The sequence below is a fragment of the Salvelinus sp. IW2-2015 genome, linkage group LG8 (assembly GCF_002910315.2).
Source record: "Salvelinus sp. IW2-2015 linkage group LG8, ASM291031v2, whole genome shotgun sequence".
In the NCBI taxonomy this organism is placed as follows: domain Eukaryota; kingdom Metazoa; phylum Chordata; class Actinopteri; order Salmoniformes; family Salmonidae; genus Salvelinus; species Salvelinus sp. IW2-2015.
Window position 1 is genome coordinate 16831225 of NC_036848.1, and position 18070 is coordinate 16849294.

The 18070-nt window shown below is 44.4% G+C and overlaps 2 protein-coding genes across 3 annotated transcripts in view; both read right to left on the reverse strand.

The window, feature by feature from the left end:
- Positions 1-260: 260 nt before the first annotated feature.
- On the reverse strand, positions 261-4456 carry LOC111967549 (protein sprouty homolog 1). 2 transcript variants are annotated; one of them, XM_023992645.2, is made up of 2 exons: positions 3894-4456; positions 261-2253 (listed from the first exon to the last, which is right to left on the reverse strand). In XM_023992645.2, exon 2 carries the CDS (start codon positions 2196-2198, stop codon positions 1149-1151), a length of 1050 nt encoding a protein of 349 aa, XP_023848413.1. In that variant the 5' UTR covers positions 2199-2253; positions 3894-4456; the 3' UTR covers positions 261-1148. The 2 variants fall into 2 exon arrangements, with proteins under 2 accessions (XP_023848413.1, XP_023848414.1); XM_023992646.1 differs by lacking the exon at positions 3894-4456 and adding an exon at positions 3415-3887.
- Positions 4457-8008: 3552 nt separating this feature from the next.
- afg2a (AFG2 AAA ATPase homolog A) overlaps positions 8009-18070 on the reverse strand; it is a 123387-nt gene continuing 113325 nt past the window's right edge. Inside the window, exon 17 of the mRNA XM_023992647.2 lies at positions 8009-8702. Within this exon, the coding sequence (XP_023848415.1) occupies positions 8526-8702 (177 nt within the window). The 3' untranslated portion in view covers positions 8009-8525. The remainder of the gene's footprint in view (positions 8703-18070) is intronic.

An 18070-nucleotide genomic window follows, 5' to 3' on the forward strand; every position in this document is an offset into this window, starting at 1 on the left:
AAAACTTGATTGCTGACATACATACCTATGACTCACTAAGTATTTTTTTTTTTATAGCAGAATTCCAAATGAGTAAATATCAACTTGCTGTTGACCAAAGTATTCCAAGTTTTGCAAAGAAAAGCACCACTTGCTTGAAATAAATCAACCAAAGTCTGTTCTCAGTTTCAGAATTGTACTCTATGGTGTATGCAAGAACCAGACCCATTCATTGCTTATGAAACATCTCAATACCTTGAAAGCATTCAAACCAGCGCAAATCACTCAAGGGTCAATGTAATGAGGATAATCAAGACAACATTTTTTTTTCATTATTAATATATTTTCTGCATTAAAGTTAACATAGCTTTTTCTTTTGTGCCACCCTTTAATTTTTCAGTAAGTATTGATATTTTGTTATATTCAGACATGAGTACATTTAAGACTGTCTTTTGCAATAAATATCATAAAATAGAGCTTCACATAATAAATATTTTTACACACAAAAAAAAAAATGTTTTAACAGACATTTTCTTTCAAAAAAATAGCCAGAATTTACTCTTATGGATTTGAGCAATACAGTTTACAAAATGAAAACAAAAAAAGGGAAGAATGCCACAGAATGTGTGAATGATGAGTGGGGGGGGGGGGAGAGAAACATATCCAACAGAATACTATGAGATGGATGTGCTTTCCATAATGCAACTCGAGCACAGAAACCCAGATAAYCATGGTCTTAGTGTGGTAGCAACTGGGGATTCAAACCATCCTCGTTTGCTATGAACACGTGGTAACAGCTACATATTGCCTGGCTAGATAGTCCTTCACAGATTTGGTAAGAGGCTGCTCTCACTTGAAGCTTAAAGCACCAGGGAAACTGCCTAGCTAACAGAATATTCTTAATGAGTAGCTGAAGAGAGACAGAAACAGTTCAGACAAAACACTGGTCTGTAAAAACATGGTCCTGTCAGAAAAAAAGGAAGGAAATATAAAAATAATTGAGTGGTTTTCATATTCCGTGCTTTACTCCTAGCAGGATTCCCCGTTGGAGAAAGGGAGGCGGATGGGAGGTGCTTCAAATGTTWGATTAACATCAATAGTGAATATTATTATCATCGTCAGAACCGCACGGGGATCGACTGCCCCTCTTCCTACACACACACACGGGATCAGGAAGGCTTTTCCAGGGTCTGTGGGGACCAGCTCTCCATTTTGCAATAGACAGTGTTGGAGTTCTTGCAGCGGCAGCCGGGTCTGTTGACTTGGTCGTAGCAGCCCTGGCACGCCTTCAGGCACCCCTTGACGGGCGGGTAGCACAGCAAACAGGGGAACAGTACCGACAGTAATCCCATGCAGAGGAAGCGTGAGCAGCAGTGGGAGCGCGACAGCGAGCAGGGGTGGTCGGCGCACGAGTCTCCCTCGTCGTCRTTGGAACAGTGGTAGAAGACGCCCTTGACCAAGCACATGCACGTGCCATGCTCCAGGGCGCTCTCCGCCGAGCACAGGCACTGGCCGTTGCAGGCCAGGCACGAGGGCAGGGTCCTTGGGGTTGTGCAGTCCCCGCACTTGCACTTCCCGCAGCGCTCGCAGATGAACTGGTGGCCAGACGCCACGTCCCCTTTCCCTGAGGGCTTGAGCGGTGCCTCCAGTGGCGGCGGCGGGTGAGAGCCATGCTGGGGGGCTAGCAGYGCCTTGGGCTGAGCCCGAACAGGCTGAGTCCTCTCGGCTCTGTGGTGGTGCTGGTGGAGGGCCACCATCCCCGGTCTAGAAGGAGGCGAGCGGGCCAGGAGTCCCTGCTCAGAGGATGCACTGCTGTTGCTCCCGGAGCTGGCCGCGCTGCCCGTACTGGTGGAGCGATTAAGGCCCGGGGCCCTGGAGCTACACTGCTGGCCTCCGGCTACTACCACCACCTCACCGTGGTGGCCATGCCCTACCGGCCGGTGCTCATAGTTGTTGTTCACATTGACGAGGATCACCTCGTGAGTCCTCTCCTGCTGCTTGTCGGGCCTGGGCGCCATGCGGGGCGCAGGGGGCCTCCGGACCACCGACGGCCCCTCTGTGTACTCGTTGCTGGAGCGAATGGCCTTGATTTGGTCCAGGGAGAGGATGGCGGCATGATGGAGCTCCCGCTCGTAATCTGACCTCTGCCGGCCCTCCAGGGAAGGCTGCTGGATCACCACTAATGAACCGCCAGGGCCATGTTGACTTTGGAGCGCCATCTGGGGTGATCACCACTTCCGACATTCACCGTGGACTTGGCATGCATCAGAAAACCTGCAAGGGAGACACAGAGAAGGGCCATCAGTAAAGACAAGGATGCAGTTTGTAAATGTGAACTAGGATGGTGGAGGTTTTGAATACTGTTCCCATAGCATTTTAGATTCGACACATGATGGGAAAGGCTAAAGAGCTGACAAAGTAGAACCATCAACAGATCCCTGGATGGTCTCTATATAGTTCAAATAGTTTTCAGCAATGATCATCTGTTATAATACAGGTTAAGAGCAGTCTATTGAGGCGATTATTATAGTATGCTATTTTGTGGTTTAGGCTGTTTAGTGCTTTTAAAAATAGATATAATTGTTTAACACTTCAGCAGGCCTACCTTCAACAATGTTAAGAACATGTTCACTTAGCCCAACTATTTTATTTGATCAACATCCCCTTTACAATGGAACATTTTAATGCTCTTGGCGAAGCAAGCCGTGGAAAAGTATACTATTAACTTGTTTTGTAGCTTCCTCAATAAGCACACATCCAAATTTCAGTACAAATACTTCCCGGTCTAATTTACATATGTATGACTAGTTAACATTATAAAGCGCCACGGCGACGGAACGAGGCCACGATCCAAGAGGACAAAATGAGCTGCCTCACTTATTATTCTATTACTAAACGGAAGACGGTTTGAAGGAAATGTGAAGACAATAGGGTAAAAAAAAGACTGGGGTCGCGACAAAATGCCACAACAGTGTCGACTTTATGTCCATGTAATTTCAAGCAAATGTTTAAGTTATTGTGCTTCTCAAGAACGTCAAAAGCACATTTTACAATCGAATTAAACATAATACCGTTACTCGTGGGTATATTGGATACTAACATCTTCTGGAATTAGCCGAGGTATTAGGCCTAGCTATAAACGCGTATCCGTCGAAACCGGAGTGCAAATGGGACTGATCAGTAAACACATATTGGCAAGGTGTAATCAGCATGACGCAAGCAAGTTAAAAAAACTATACAATTTACAGACAAGAATTCTCTACGTGAAGACAGCTTGCKTATGATCAGGGCTCTAATTTATTGACACTTCTTCATGAAAATCCACAGTAGCTCGCACGGAACACTAACTAGTTTGAGCTATTATTTGGATGGTAGCATAATTATTATACATTTTTTAAATGGGACATAAATACGCMATTTTTAGCCATATCATACCTCAAACATGTCTATGCCATCGGGTTTAGTTGACCAAGCAACCGCCCATGTGATAGAGATGAATCGAAATAAGGGGGGAAACCTTATGAATGAAAACTAGGCTATCGTGGGGGAGGGGTGCTTGCGCGTGAGATCCTCTACTCTGACAACCCTACTATGACCGTTTTGATTCCTTTCGAAAGTCGAATGACCTGTGTTAAATAGACACACCGAGTAGAGGACACACGCGTGTGAAGAATGTTAAGCCAACTCTACAGATTCGAGCACCAGATGAGTGTTCCCAAGGACACCCATCGACACAAGCCTATTCCATGCAACTACAGTGACAACAATGTTCCCAAAGCCGGAGTTMTGAACACTATGCGCATAGCCTACTTGCATCAGGTTTGACTTATCCAGTCTACATTTAAGCAACAAAGAATCGATGACCAAACCCGACATTTCAAATGTGTTTCACGCATTGAGGGGGAGATACGCACCCATCTGCAACCATCCATAACGTCGATTCCATCAACCAATATACAAAAACTCCATCCAAGTAAATTGTCCAAGCGTATTTTAATTAGCTCTTAACATTCGTAACGATTGCGTTAAATCCAGATACGATGTTGTAGCTTATCTTCTTTCGTTATTCCTTCTTAAACTCTGGTGCATTACACACTGTGTTCCAGAAATTGTAAATCCACGCTTCTTGATGCACCCAATAAAGGTTGCGCACTTGAAGCCGATCTAGTCAGACAACCCAGTTTAGTCCTAGAGCGGAGTAACAATTGCAGGAAGAATCTTCTTTAGGACTCTGAAAAATCACACTTTAATTAATTTACAATATGAAAACAAATAATTATATATCCAATGCCTTCCGTCTTCGAATTCTAATGAGTAAATTGTAGTAAAATACGGTTTTTGTTAGGCGGAATGCTCAAAAGCAAGCGCTAATCGAGGACGTGCTCTCTTCAACACTGCATGCCTGTCTAACTCTGAATGAATGAGAACGTAGAGCTCAGTGTTTGCTCGACAAGCCAACTCCCATTGGCCATTCACTCCACTGAAAAAGGATACATCGCATCCGCTCTTAATTCATTGGGCAGATGTGGAAGGCCGGGCGATAGAGATGTGTGCAGCAGTTAAGGTGGAGCTGTTTGAAATAGCAGAGAAAGCAAATGTTGTTCTTGTGCTTACAAACTGTGGAACAGTGACAACAGAAGTATCAATTTTATAACGTTGTTTTATTTTATTCCACCGCATTCCACAACGTCTCACCATTCTAATTACGCATAGCATAGTTAGAAATCAAACTCAAGACAGAAAATCATTTTAGAATGTATTTTTTATTTTTCCTTTATTTAACTAGGCAAGTCAGTTAAGAACAAATTATTATTTATTGACGACCTACTGGAATACTGTTGGCCTAAGACCTAAATCTAAAATACAATAATAAAATGTGATATATAGAAAATGAAATGACAACCCCTTCATTACTCCGTGTATTATAACTCCAGTGAAACAGTGGGCCTAAACATAACTTCGGAGCCACCTTAAGAAAAAGGCACCCCGCAAGCGAGGGGAAAGATTCCCCCACCCGCCGCATCCCCCCCTCTGTTCTTGACTGTCTGGTTTGATTGGTGTCGCGGATGCGCTACATCCGGATCCATGAGAAAAGGAAGTTCAATACAAAGTCAATTTATCCTCTTCAAATGGAAAAATCAATAGATGAATGACCTCATTACCATCTCGGGTCAGAAAATTCCACAATACTTCTACATTAACGGACTGATAAATGCATCTGTAGGCCTATGTCTCTGATGTTTGGGCTGGATAGGCTATATAAAAAAGTMGTTTGGAGCTTCATGCTTGATGATAAAGCAACTCCTGCTGGATTCGCAAACGACAGATGGGAACCTCTTCATTGTGGTCGGAAGTGCGGAAAGCGGTTGGAAATTTTAGGATTACAGTAATTAACAGATTTTCCATGGATGCAATGATTAATATACCATCCGTACTTCCTTTTCTCCCCCTGGATATATTCAATACGCAAATGCAAACCAAATGTAAAGCACGTTATTAAAGTTGAATGCAARAGTTTCCTTCAAATTTTCCACCCAATGCAATAATCAAAGGGGCAGATCGAAATGTAATGGGGGGAGGGCTGGGGAGGGTCGTGTGTTAATAGAACATTAACGAATTACCCACCTGTCTGTTGTCTATATCTGTATAGCAGATGCAGTAGGCATCTGACATACAGTTGAAGTCGGAAGTTTACATACACCTTAGCCAAATACATTTAAACTCAGTTTTTCAAAATTCCTGACATTTAATCCTAGTAAAAAGCCACTGTTTTAGGTCAGTTAGGATCACCACTTCATTTTAAAAATGTGAAATGTCAGAATAATAGTAGAGAGAATTATTTATTTCAGCTTTAATTTCTTTCATCACATTCCCAGTGGGTCAGAAGTTTACATACACTCAATTAGTATTTGGTAGCATTGCCTTTAAATTGTTTAATTTGGGTCAAACATTTTGGGTAGCCTTCCACAAGCTTCCCACAATAAGTTGGGTGAATTTTGGCCCATTCCTCCTGACAGAGCTGGTGTAACTGAGTCAGGTTTTTAGCCTTGCTCGCACACAACTTTTTCAGTTCTGCCCACAAATATTCTATGGGATTGAGGTCAGGGCTTTGTGATGGCCACTCCAATACATTGACTTTGTTGTCCTTAAGCCATTTTGCCACAACTTTGGAAGTGTGCTTGGGGTCATTGTCCATTTGGAGACCATTTACACCAAGCTTTAACTTCCTGACTGATGTCTTGAGATGTTGCGTCAATATATCCAATATACAATCAATATATCATTTTCTCCTCATGGTGCCATCTATTTTGTGAAGTGCACCAGCCCCTCTTGCAGCAAAGCACCCCCACAAACATGATGCTGCCACCCCCGTGCTTCACGGTTAGGATGGTGTTCTTCGGCTTGCAAGCCTCCCCCTTTTCCTCCAAACTAACTATGGTCATTATGGCCAAACAGTTCTATTTTTGTTTCATCAGACCAGAGGACATTTCTGCAAAAAGTACAATCTTTGTCCCCACTGTCAGTTGCCAACCGTAGTCTGGCTTTTTTATGGCAGTTTTGGAGCTGTGGCTTCTTCCTTGCTGAGCGGCCTTTCAGGTTATGTCGATATATGGACTCGTTTTACTGTGGAATAAGATACTTTTGTACCTGTTTCCTCCAGCATCTCTCACAAGGTCATTTGCTGTTGTTCTGGGATTGATTTGCACTTTTCGCACCAAAGAGTTAATCTCTAGGAGACAGAACGCGTCTCCTTCCTGAGCGGTATGACGGCTGTGTGGTCCCATGGTGTTTATACTTGCGTACTATTGTTTGTACAGATGAATGTAGTACCTTCAGGCATTTGGAAATTTCTCCCAAGGATGAACAGACTTTGGAGGTCTACAATTTTTTTCCCGAGGTCTTGGCTGATCTTTGGTATTTCCCATGATGTCAAGCAAAGAGGCCCTGAGTTTGAAGGTAGGCCTTGAAATACATCCACAGGTACACCTCCAATTGACCCAAATGATGTCAATTAGCCTATCAGAAGCTTCAAAGCCATGGCATAATTTTCTGGAATTTTCCAAGCTGTATAAAGGCACAGTCAATTTAGTGTATGTAAACTTCTGACCCACTGGAATTGTGATACAGTGAATTATAAGTGAAATATCTGTCTCTAAAACAATTTTTGGAAAAAGTACTTGTGTCATGCACAAAGTAGATGTACTAACCGACTTGCCAAAACTATAGTTTGTTAACAAGAAATTGTGATGTGGTTTGAAAACGAGTTTTAATGACTCCAACCTAAGTGTATGTAAATGCATGTCGTGTTGTAGCATACCACCACATATCTCTATCTCTCTGGGTTAGGCCTAAGCTTCTCTTCCTTTAATATAACAAAATATTATTTAAAATAAAGGACACCTAAGCCTATAGGCCTTTGCATGCAATGCCGTGATACATTTATGTGGTCAAATCTCTGCAGCTGATTCTCCCTAGTGTCATTGCTGCAGCCGGCCTCTAAGATCGTGTAAAGTAATGAAATACAGCAGGGAGAGTGAGCTCATCTGTGGTGGTCGGCGAACCCTCAACCTTCTGGCCCGTAGCCCTGCGTGGCATCAACTGTGAAGCAAAAGCATGCTGAAGTGGCAAAGTCCATATCCACRTTTATAAACACAGGATTGCTACATTTGTTATTTGCGGTCGTTAACATTATTGAGTTAATTCTATGAGGTGTGAGGGTGTTCAATTTATTTTACAGTACAAGGGGAGGGTCATGTGAAAATATTTGTAACTTTGTGGAGAGGGGGGGGAAGGGGCATGTTTTTTATGACACCTTGATTTATACCCCCCCCCCAGTAAATTCCAATCTTTCCCTAAGTGTTGAGTTTTATATTTTCATAACTTTTGCTTTGGCACAAGGAAGAGCCTTTGAAAAATGTATAAATGTTGGTTATTTTTCAGCATTGTAATCTTTCTGTGTGTGTACCCATGCCTAATATATTCAATTTGTCTTATGAGGATAACATTWAAAAAAGCATTAACAAGCATATAGAGAAACAAWTCCTTTATTACATTGTAGCCTAATATTGCATTTCAGGGAGCACAGGTTTGTAAATAACAATTTTGGTTATTTTTGGTGACCAAGAATAAATGAGCACATTACAAAGTAGCATAATGGTTAAATCACATGGGCTATTCTCGCCTATTGTTTCCCCCTAATCCAGTGTTTCCCMAACTCGGTCCTAGGGAACCCAAGGGCRCACATATTGKTTTTTGCCCTAGCACTACACAGCTGAATCAAATAATCAAAGCATGATGATGAGTTGATTATTTGAATCAGCTGTGTAGTGCTATGGAACAAAAACTAAATGTGCAGCCCTTGGGGTCCCCAGGACCGAGTTTGGGAAACGCTGCAGCCTATTCACTGATGTAATGTCCATTTGGAAACCCTTGCGAYTTCAGTGGATAACTGCATTTACAGTAACCATATGCAGTCGGTCCTGGAGGCCTACTGCTTATTCTAGCAAAGACTCCTCTCGCAGGTTTGGAATTTCTCCACGCCGACGTCAGAAGAAGCGCAGGCCACGTTGCTGTTGATAGTTGATATACGACTGGATGAGAGCGTCTGGAACTCTTGGCTTCACGGCGTTCAGGGCGCTTTCAAAGTGTCTCCCCATGATGAGCTGTGCTTTGATGTCCTCTTGCAGGGCCAGCAGGGCAGCCTCTCTGCATACTGCCGTTATCTGCGACAGGAAACAGATACAGGGGTGTCAGGCGGCCAGATCACGACTACTTAAAATCATGCTAGCATCCACAGCCACTAGGCCAGTGTTTCCCACCGCCAGWCCTCGAGTAGCCCCAACAGCACACATTTTTGTTGTAGCCGGGACAAACATACCTCATTCAACTCATTTAGGRCTTAATGAGTAGCTAAGTTGAATCAGGTGTGCTCGTCCAGGGCAAAAATAAAAATGAGTACTGTTGGGGATACTTGAGGACCGGAGTTGGGAAACACCGCCCTAGGCTGTGGTGAGCAGGTCAATAATGAATCTCTACAAAACGAGGTTGACCAAATCAAGACCATTGGAATAAAAATTGAATTTAGGTTGTGATCTAATAGTTGAATTTACACATTTGTAACAGTTTGTATTAAGCCATGTGTAATATTACACAATAGCTACAAGCTTTTTATGCTTAGCCTACGGTTATTACAGGGTTACACACACACACACACACACACACACACACACACACACACACACACACACACACTCTCTCTTTACGTTGCTCAGGGTTCGGGTCGTTCCGTGGAGCGAACTGACGTTGCATATCCTGCAAATCTCAACACAGTGCTATCAGTCACTGGAAAGACATATTGGTTTCCTTTGGAGCAGGTCGTGCCGTAGAACAGAGCGCTAGTTCTGGAAGAGAGGGTGGCATGGGTGGGGAAAAAGTTGTCTGGCGTTCATCAGCCATCGCTGGACTTTCGGAAACGACTCACTCCCATGGCATGTACAGAATCTCCTCCAAAAGTCACCAGGCCTTAGTCTTATCACCGTTAATTCAGGGGGAAATTATAAAACAGGTGTGGGAGGATGGTGGGGGGGGGGGTCTACTGACACCGTGTTCGGAAAACCAGACCTATATACGTAAATCTCACTGGAGGCGAGTTAGTGCTGGGCTGGAACAAAAGCCTGTGTGCACATTGGCCCTACAGGACCGGATATGCCCGTCCCAATTCTAAATTTAGGCTTATACGGTGTCCTGGTTTCCTCCACAAACCATCTGGGTCCATATTCATAAAGCCCCTCAGTGTATGCGTGGTGATCTCGGGTCAGTTCTGCCTTTTAGATCATAATTAATATGATTATAAGGACATGGSGGGACCTGATCCTAGATCAGCACTCCTACTATGAGGTGCTTCGTAAATCCGGACGGCCCGTAACAGCAGAACTGAAACGTTGAGGKCATAATTACACCTGCGGGGGCTGCGAATGTATTCAATCTATTTCAAGCGGAGGAAACTGAACAATTTGGAAGGTGACCTCACAAATTCCCTTGGCATATTTTCCCCATTCCAAGAAGGGGACAGCACAAATGGGTACCCTACAATTAAGGATTCAAAGAACTTAAAGAGGCAGATTTTTTTTTTCTTCCTATAAGGAATAACCCCCTTATTGCAATGGGAAGGGCGAAGAGAAAATAAAAATAGTGGTTCCCCTTGAGCTCATCCATGGGACAGAGGCTGGCAACAAGATGGCAGACTGTTGACATTGACAGACATTGCCGGGTAGAAGTCGGCGAAAGGTACAGATCTCAGTTCCTCATCTTAACCATTATGTAGAAAACCACAAAACAGATCTTAGATCAGAAAAACAACAATGGAGGAGGGTTGCAGCAGCCAACGAGAATATTTATTCATTTATATTGTAGCTAAAGTGAATTCGTAGCAAAATAGCTCCATAGCTGCTTAAAGACATGCTCCAGAACTTTGGTGACTGCTAATCATTTTTTAAACCTCTCGCTTTGGACTGAATGTGTCAATGTGTAGTTCATACATGCATAATCTATGAGTATAATTACTGTCTTGCCTCAATTAGCCAAGAAACCCCCCCAAACATTTTGGGAAGATGTGCTGCACCATTTTCCCTGATGTGGGCCAGCCCCCTAGCAATTTGAGTTCTAGCCATTGAGCTTCAGCGCCTCACCATTTGAGTGACAGCTAGTAACATGCATACACAGCAGAGCGCGAGAGAGAGAGGGACAGCAATGATGTGGTGCATATATSTGCATAATTGTGACATGGTAGGCAATTTTCGGGGACCACTTTTGGCTCGTGAGCGCAACTTTCAGAACTACCGGCTAAAAAGTATACAAAAGTACTSGAGAATCTCTTTAGCCACTTTGTCTGTGTGTATATTGGGCCAGGTTGCTGGTTCGAATCTCAGAGCCGACTAGGTGAAAAATATGTTGATGTGCCCTTGAACAATGCACTTAACCCTAATTGCTACTTTTAGTCGCTCTGGATAAGAGCGTCTGCTAAATTACTAAAATATAATGTAAAAAATGTGTGTGTCTGTTTAAGAGTGAGTACTGTAAGAGTATTTCTACTTTGACAGATTAGTTGTGGTACCAGCATCCACCAGGGTCACATATTCGCTCAGGTATGGTAATAACCCATCAGTATTCACTTCTCCGACGACTCACTAAAGATCTGTGTGTGCACTGTTTGCCTGTCTTTGCTAGTTCAACTACTACTCAACATAGTTGAGTACAAAGAGAAGCCAAGTCCTATGTCGCATATAGAGACACATTTAAATATCTCCTGAGAGGTTAAACAGAATTAACCAAAATGTTAAGAGTAGCTAGTACTTCCAAGTATTATACACAAGTGACATGACATCTGGCGCCGACAGAGATGGCCGCCTCGCTTCGCGTTCTTAGGAAACTATTCAGTATTTTGATGTATTATTTCTTACACTGTTACCCCAGGAAATCTTAAGTCTTATTACATACAGCCGGGAGGAACTATTGGATATAAGAGCAACGTCAACTTACCAACATTACAACCAGGAATACGACTTTCCTGAAGCGGATCCTCTGTTTGGTCCACCACCCAGGACAATGGATCGGATCCCAGCAGGCGACCCAAAACAACGGCGCCGCAGAAGGGGCAGATGGAGCGGTCTTCTGGTCAGGCGCCGTAGACGGGCACATCGCCCACAACTCCCGAGTATACTACTAGCCAATGTCCAGTCTCTTGACAACAAGGTAGAAAAATCCGAGCAAGGGTTGCCTTCCAGAGAGGCATCAGAGATTGTAACATTCTCTGTTTCACGGAAACGGATATGTTGTCGGAGTCGGTACAGCCACCTGGTGTCTTCACGCATCGCGACGACAGAAAACAACACTCTCCCGGGTTAAGAAGTAAGGCGGGGCGGGGGGCGAGGGTGTCGTAGTTGCTAGTAGCCCTTTATCCATTATACATAACGAGTTCGATGCATGAGGGCCTTGTTTTTAACATAAATAGTACCCTATCAGTTAAAAATCAAACATACTTAGAACTCAAGTCCTTTGTTTCACCTGACAAGTAATGGTCCTATATTCAATCACAATGTCACACGACCGCATTATCTACAAAGAGAAATTCTCTTTCGATTATAATCACAATCGTGTACATCGCCCCCCAAGCAGACTACCTCGTAGTTGCCGCAATCACTAATTGAACTCTATCAATAGAATAGAGAATTGTAAAGACGCTACATTATAATATAAGAGAAACTTGCACCCTTAATAACGTTTCATTTGTAGTACCAAGTAACACGCAGAATCCATGAGTTTTTCTGAGATAAAAAGAGATAAAAGTATTTCGAATATCAGAACAAAATAAATCAAAACTATAAAAACATCACTTCTGCCATCCCGTGACGATCTCTATGTAACTGGGAAGACTACAAATATCCTGAGGCTGCATTTACTGTAGCTGGGGATTTTAACAAGGCTAATCTGAAAACAAGGCTCCCTAAATTTTATCAGCATATCGAATGCGCGACCCGGGCTGGAAAWATTCTGAATCATTGTTACCCTAACTTCCGCGACGCATACAAAGCCCTCCCTCGCCCTCCTTTCGGCAAATCTGACCACRACTCCATTTTGTTGCTCCCAGCCTATAAACAGAAACTAAAACAGGAAACGTCCGTGCTCAGGTCTGTTCAATGCTGGTCCGACCAATCTGACTCCACGCTTCAAGATTGCTTCGATCACGTGGACTGGGATATGTTCCGGATAGCGTCGAACAACAACATTGATATATACTCTGATTCGGTGAGCCAGTTTATTAGCAAGTGCATCGGTGATATTGTACCCACGGCGACAATTAAAACCTTCCCCAACCAGAAACCGTGGATTGATGTCAGCATTCGCTCAAAACTGAAAGCGCGAACCACTGCTTTTAATCAGGGCAAGGCGACCKGAAACATGACCGAATACAAACAGTGTAGCTATTCCCTCCGCAAGGCAATCAAACAAGCTAAGCGTCAGTATAGAGACAAAGTAGAGTCACAATTCAACGGCTCAGGCACGAGACATATGTGGCAGGGTCTACAGTCAATCACGGACTACAAAAAGAAAACCAGTCCCGTCGCGGACCCCAATGTCTTGCTCCCAGACAAACTAAACACGGCCCGCTACCAAACACGGCCCGCTACCAAAACCTGCCATACTCTCCTTCACCGCAGCTAACGTGAGTAAAACATTTAAACGTGTTAACCCTCGCAAGGCTGCCGGCCCAGACGGCATCCCTAGCCGCGTCCTCAAAGCATGCGCAGACCAGCCGGACCCACCCTGGGTCTCTACCYCGCCCTGTGCAACTGGGTCCTGGACTTTCTGATGGGCCGCCCCCAGGTGGTGAGGGTAGGAAACAACATCTCCGCCCTGCTGATCCTCAACACTGGGGCCCCACAAGGGTGCGTTCTCAGCTGTCTCCTGTACTCCCTGTTCACCCATGACTGCGTGGCCATGCAAGCCTCCAACTCAATCATCAAGTTYGCAGACGACACAACAGTAGTAGACTTGATTACCAACAACAATGAGAYGGCCTACAGGGAGGAGGTGAGGGCCCTCGGAGTGTCGTGTCAGGAAAATAACCTCAATCTCAACAAAACAAAGGAGATGATCGTGGACTTCAGGAAACAGCAGAGGGAGCGGAGCACCCCCCTATCCACATCGACGGGACAGTAGTGGAGAAGCTGGAAAGATTTAAGTTCCTCGGCGTACACATCATGGACAAACTTAAATGGTCCACCCACACAGACAGCGTGGTGAAGAAGGCGCAACAGCGCCTCTTCAACCTCAGGAGGCTGAAGAAATTTGGCTTGTCACCAAAAACACTCACAAACTTTTACAGATGCACAATCGAGAGCCTCCTGTCGGGCTGTATCACCACCTGGTACGGCAACTGCTCCGCCCACAACCTCTGGCTCTCCAGAGGGTAGTGAGGTCTGCACAACGCATCACCGGGGGCAAACTACCTGCCCTCCAGGACACCTACAGCACCCGATGTCACAGGAAGGCCAAAAAGATCATCAAGGACAACATCCACCCTAGTCATGGCCTGTTCACCCCACTATCACCCAGAAGGTGAGGTCAGTACAGGTGCATCAAAGCTGGGACCGAGAGACTGAAAAACAGCTTCTATCTCAAGGCCATCAGACTGTTAAACAGCCATCACTAACATTGAGTGGCTGCTGTCAACATACTGACTCAAATCTCTAGCCACTTTAATAATTACAAATTGGATGTAATAMATGAGTCACTAGTCACTTTAAACAATTCCACTTTATATAATGTTTACATACCCTACATTTCTCATATGTATATTCTGTACTCTATAYCATCTACTGCATCTTGCCTATGCCGTTCGGCCATCGCTCATCCATATATTTATATGTACATATTCTTATTCATTCCTTTAAACTTGTGTGTATAAGGTAGTTGTTGTGAAATTGTTAGATTACTTGTTAGATAATACCGCATGGTTGGAACTAGAAGCACAAGCATTTCGCTACACTCGCATTAACATCTGCTAACCATGTGTATGTGACCAATAAAATTTGATTTGACATTTTTGATGGTGATAGGATGGTTTGGAATCTTAAGACAGGAAGGGGAGTTTTCGAGATGAGTATGTACAAGGAAGTATGTCGGTTGTGTAAGACAGGGCTAGCTCACTTGGCTAAGGCAGGTGCTAGGCAGATGTCAGGAAGTGAGCTATTTCTTTTGTTCAGGGCCAGCCGAACAACATGATTCAGACACTGTAAACAGCGTCCGGGACTAAATGTCTTAGAGGGTTTCCCATCATTCAAATAATTTAGCTTGTTGTCAATGGTGATGTGAAACAATGAAGGTTTGCAACACAGGCCACAATTAAGGAGGGAGAACGTTGAAATAGAGAGAGGGGGGAAGAGGGTGTGCGAGCGACTTCAACAATATGATTGAAGGAAGTTTCTATGCAACACGTACAAACACATGGACCCAAAAACACAAACTCAATTGTCTTCAATTTTTTTTATTTTTAACTTTGTTCCCGACATAGGGGACATGTTAAGGGCCTCGTCTCAATCCCATTACTCAACAACAAATAATTTGGCTATTTACGACAGTCGCCCCCCCCCCCCCACCCAGTTCGACAAACCAACAGAGCTGCTAACAAGTATATACTGTAGCAATAGCAGCACACACTGACGTATTCATCTTTCTCATTTAGGAGGGGTCTCTATACGCTGCTGAACGCGGCAGTTTGTTTTTTGCATGTGTGTTTACCATGCGCAATTTGAAAAGCCACAAAGGCAAACAGGGTGAGCAAAAAGCAGTTTGTTTGTAAACGTGAAGAAATTCCAGGCCCCGAGCCAACACAACCCCTTAAAGCTGGGCCCCCCGCCTTCAGAGAGAGGGCTTAAAAAAACTGCAAACGTACAGCAATGAAATTTAGCCCAGGCTAAATTATGGATCGGGGGGTTTTATTGCAATGCAGACTTTATTTTTCATTCCCTTCATAAATTATGTCAGCAATCACTTAAATATATGGAGGGACTAAACTGATGCATTGCAGCAGCCATTCGCTGGAGATGTGGCGAGTACTTTGGATATCTGGCTGGCTGGCGGTGCAGTAACAGCCATCAAAGGCCACCTAGGACCAGGTCTATTTAGTAACATTTTSCAAAAACAAGTTACGACTACAAAAACAACAACTGTAAAGAGTACTCGATACACARTAAGCCAATGCGTTAGTTTTAAATGTAGCCTATATACTGTATCTGTCCAATCACAAGTTCTTGTTTTTCTATTAGATCACAACCTAAATATACACTTTCTGTAACCATGACGTTAATAACCCTTTGTTAATATCACTTTCATGAAATCTGTGTTCCACACATACAGATATTTATTTCTGATGAAAGATCGTTTATATGGAGTAGTCGTGGCCTCACAACACACACCTTATATGCCACAACAAACACCTTATGAGTGTAACGCACTCATGCACATACACTCTTGGCAGCCATGTTTGAATACCAACCACAACGTACTTCTACTTAGGGAGGCTCTGGAACTCTCCACGTCAGTCAAAGTGGTGAAATAAGATGTCATTAGAGTGGCCTAGACCCCAGTGATCTAGACAGGACACTGGAAAAGGGAAAAGACACACAACTGCCTGATTGAACTCCGACCACATCCTTGTTTCCACTCGTTCAACTGCTTTTTTTCGCTGCTCCCAAAACCCCTCTTGCGAATGATGCCTGTCGTGCGCGAAAATAAGGAAAATGCGATCCGAAGAAGTGATTACGCAGACGATTTACAATCTGTCATCATATTTCCCGACCGTAAGAGGCGAGATGGGGGAAAAAGCCCTCTGGTAGACCATAATGATACGTTGCTGCAGGTTGGTAGTCACATTTAGTTCGGTTCTTTGTTGGTCATTTAATTGGAAGGGGCAGGAAAAGCAATTTGGATCTCCGGCTTAAAYGGCATAGGGCTAAGCATGGTCTTTTTAGCCCAGTGCAGGGAGGACGGCCGRCCCTCAGTGCTGCTGTGAGGAGCTGTTTAACGCCATGACATCAGCTTTGGCACGCGCACGGGCATTTTTCCTTCAGGCTTGAGGCTTTTCTCATTTCCCTTGCTTGGAGTCAGACCGCCACAACACGAGCCCCAGATACTTCAGTGGCCTCTGGACATGCTCCTGCAACCGCTTCCCTCCTCCACTGGCTGTTGGCTGTGTGTGTGTTATGCCCATCCGATTCCCTGCCTTGTAATGGAAGTAACACCTGCCTAACACTCAATGCACACTTACAGACATTCAGACACACCCTTATGTACACACACACACTACAGACTGTATTCATTGGGATTCTGCCGGTGTTCCTGTACATAGAAAATGTGGCCTCGCGGATTCTCATATTTGTCATGTGTCAGTTTCTGTGCACAGAAATGTTTTCAGGATTGGATGAAGAAGCTAACTGGCAGCGCATACCAACGGGCTCAGGTCAAATCCACCTAGTATGCCGTCGCTTCCTACTTCAACAAAGCCGCTCAGTCCCAGTATCAAAAAGCCTTAATTAGGGGCTGGTTTGGTGGCTACCTGCCCCTGCAGTATATCAACGAGGCCAGGCGGCGTGGTTACTATCGAGCCGTCCCTGTGTCCTTAGCAGCCTGGGTCCATTCCCCCCCCACAAACGGCTCTGCATTACGCCAACACTTGCCCCAGCTCCATATTGCCGAATCGAACACACACACACACACACACACACACACACACACACACACACACACACACACACACACACACACACACACACACACACACCACACACACACACACACACACACACACACACACACACACACACACACACACACACACACACACACACACACACACCAGTGATTATGGCTCATGAAGAAGTTATTAGGCCAACGCCAAAAATATTGACTCCCCTTTAAAAGAAAAATAGTCCCCACTGCATCCGACATTCGGAGAGGAAATGAAATAATATAGAAATCAAACAGCGTCACGCTCCGACCAGAAATAAAAAATCATTTTCCAAGAATGTCAAAGAGGAAGTGTCTGCAGTGACAGCAGGCTGCCAAGAGAAATAAGGCCTGACCACAACCCATGTGAAACCTACAGTATTAAGATTACAAGGCAGGGGGGTGATGCTAAAGTTCAGGTAGGGGAGAGCGGTGGGGAGTGTGTGTGTTGGGGGGGGGGTTATGGAGTTACGTGGGGGGGAAGGAGACGTGAATGGAAACATGCCGCACGGCCATAAAGGAGAAGGAGAAGGGGTATGGCTTTTTGGCATGCAGTGATTGAGTCAAGGGATTCCGATTCCATAGAAAACATGGCTGAAAAATGGGACGGGTGCTCGTTTCAAGACCACACAGCGTTAGGTTCTCTCTTTCGCCCCCCAGAATAACTTTCAAAGCAGGGGTGACTTGGCTGTTATGAAGTCCATCCCTAGCGCATTACTACCACCATAACAACAATCGCTCTAATCCAGAACCTATAAAACATCTGTCATAGCTAACCCATGATGTGGACCAATCAGTTGAGATT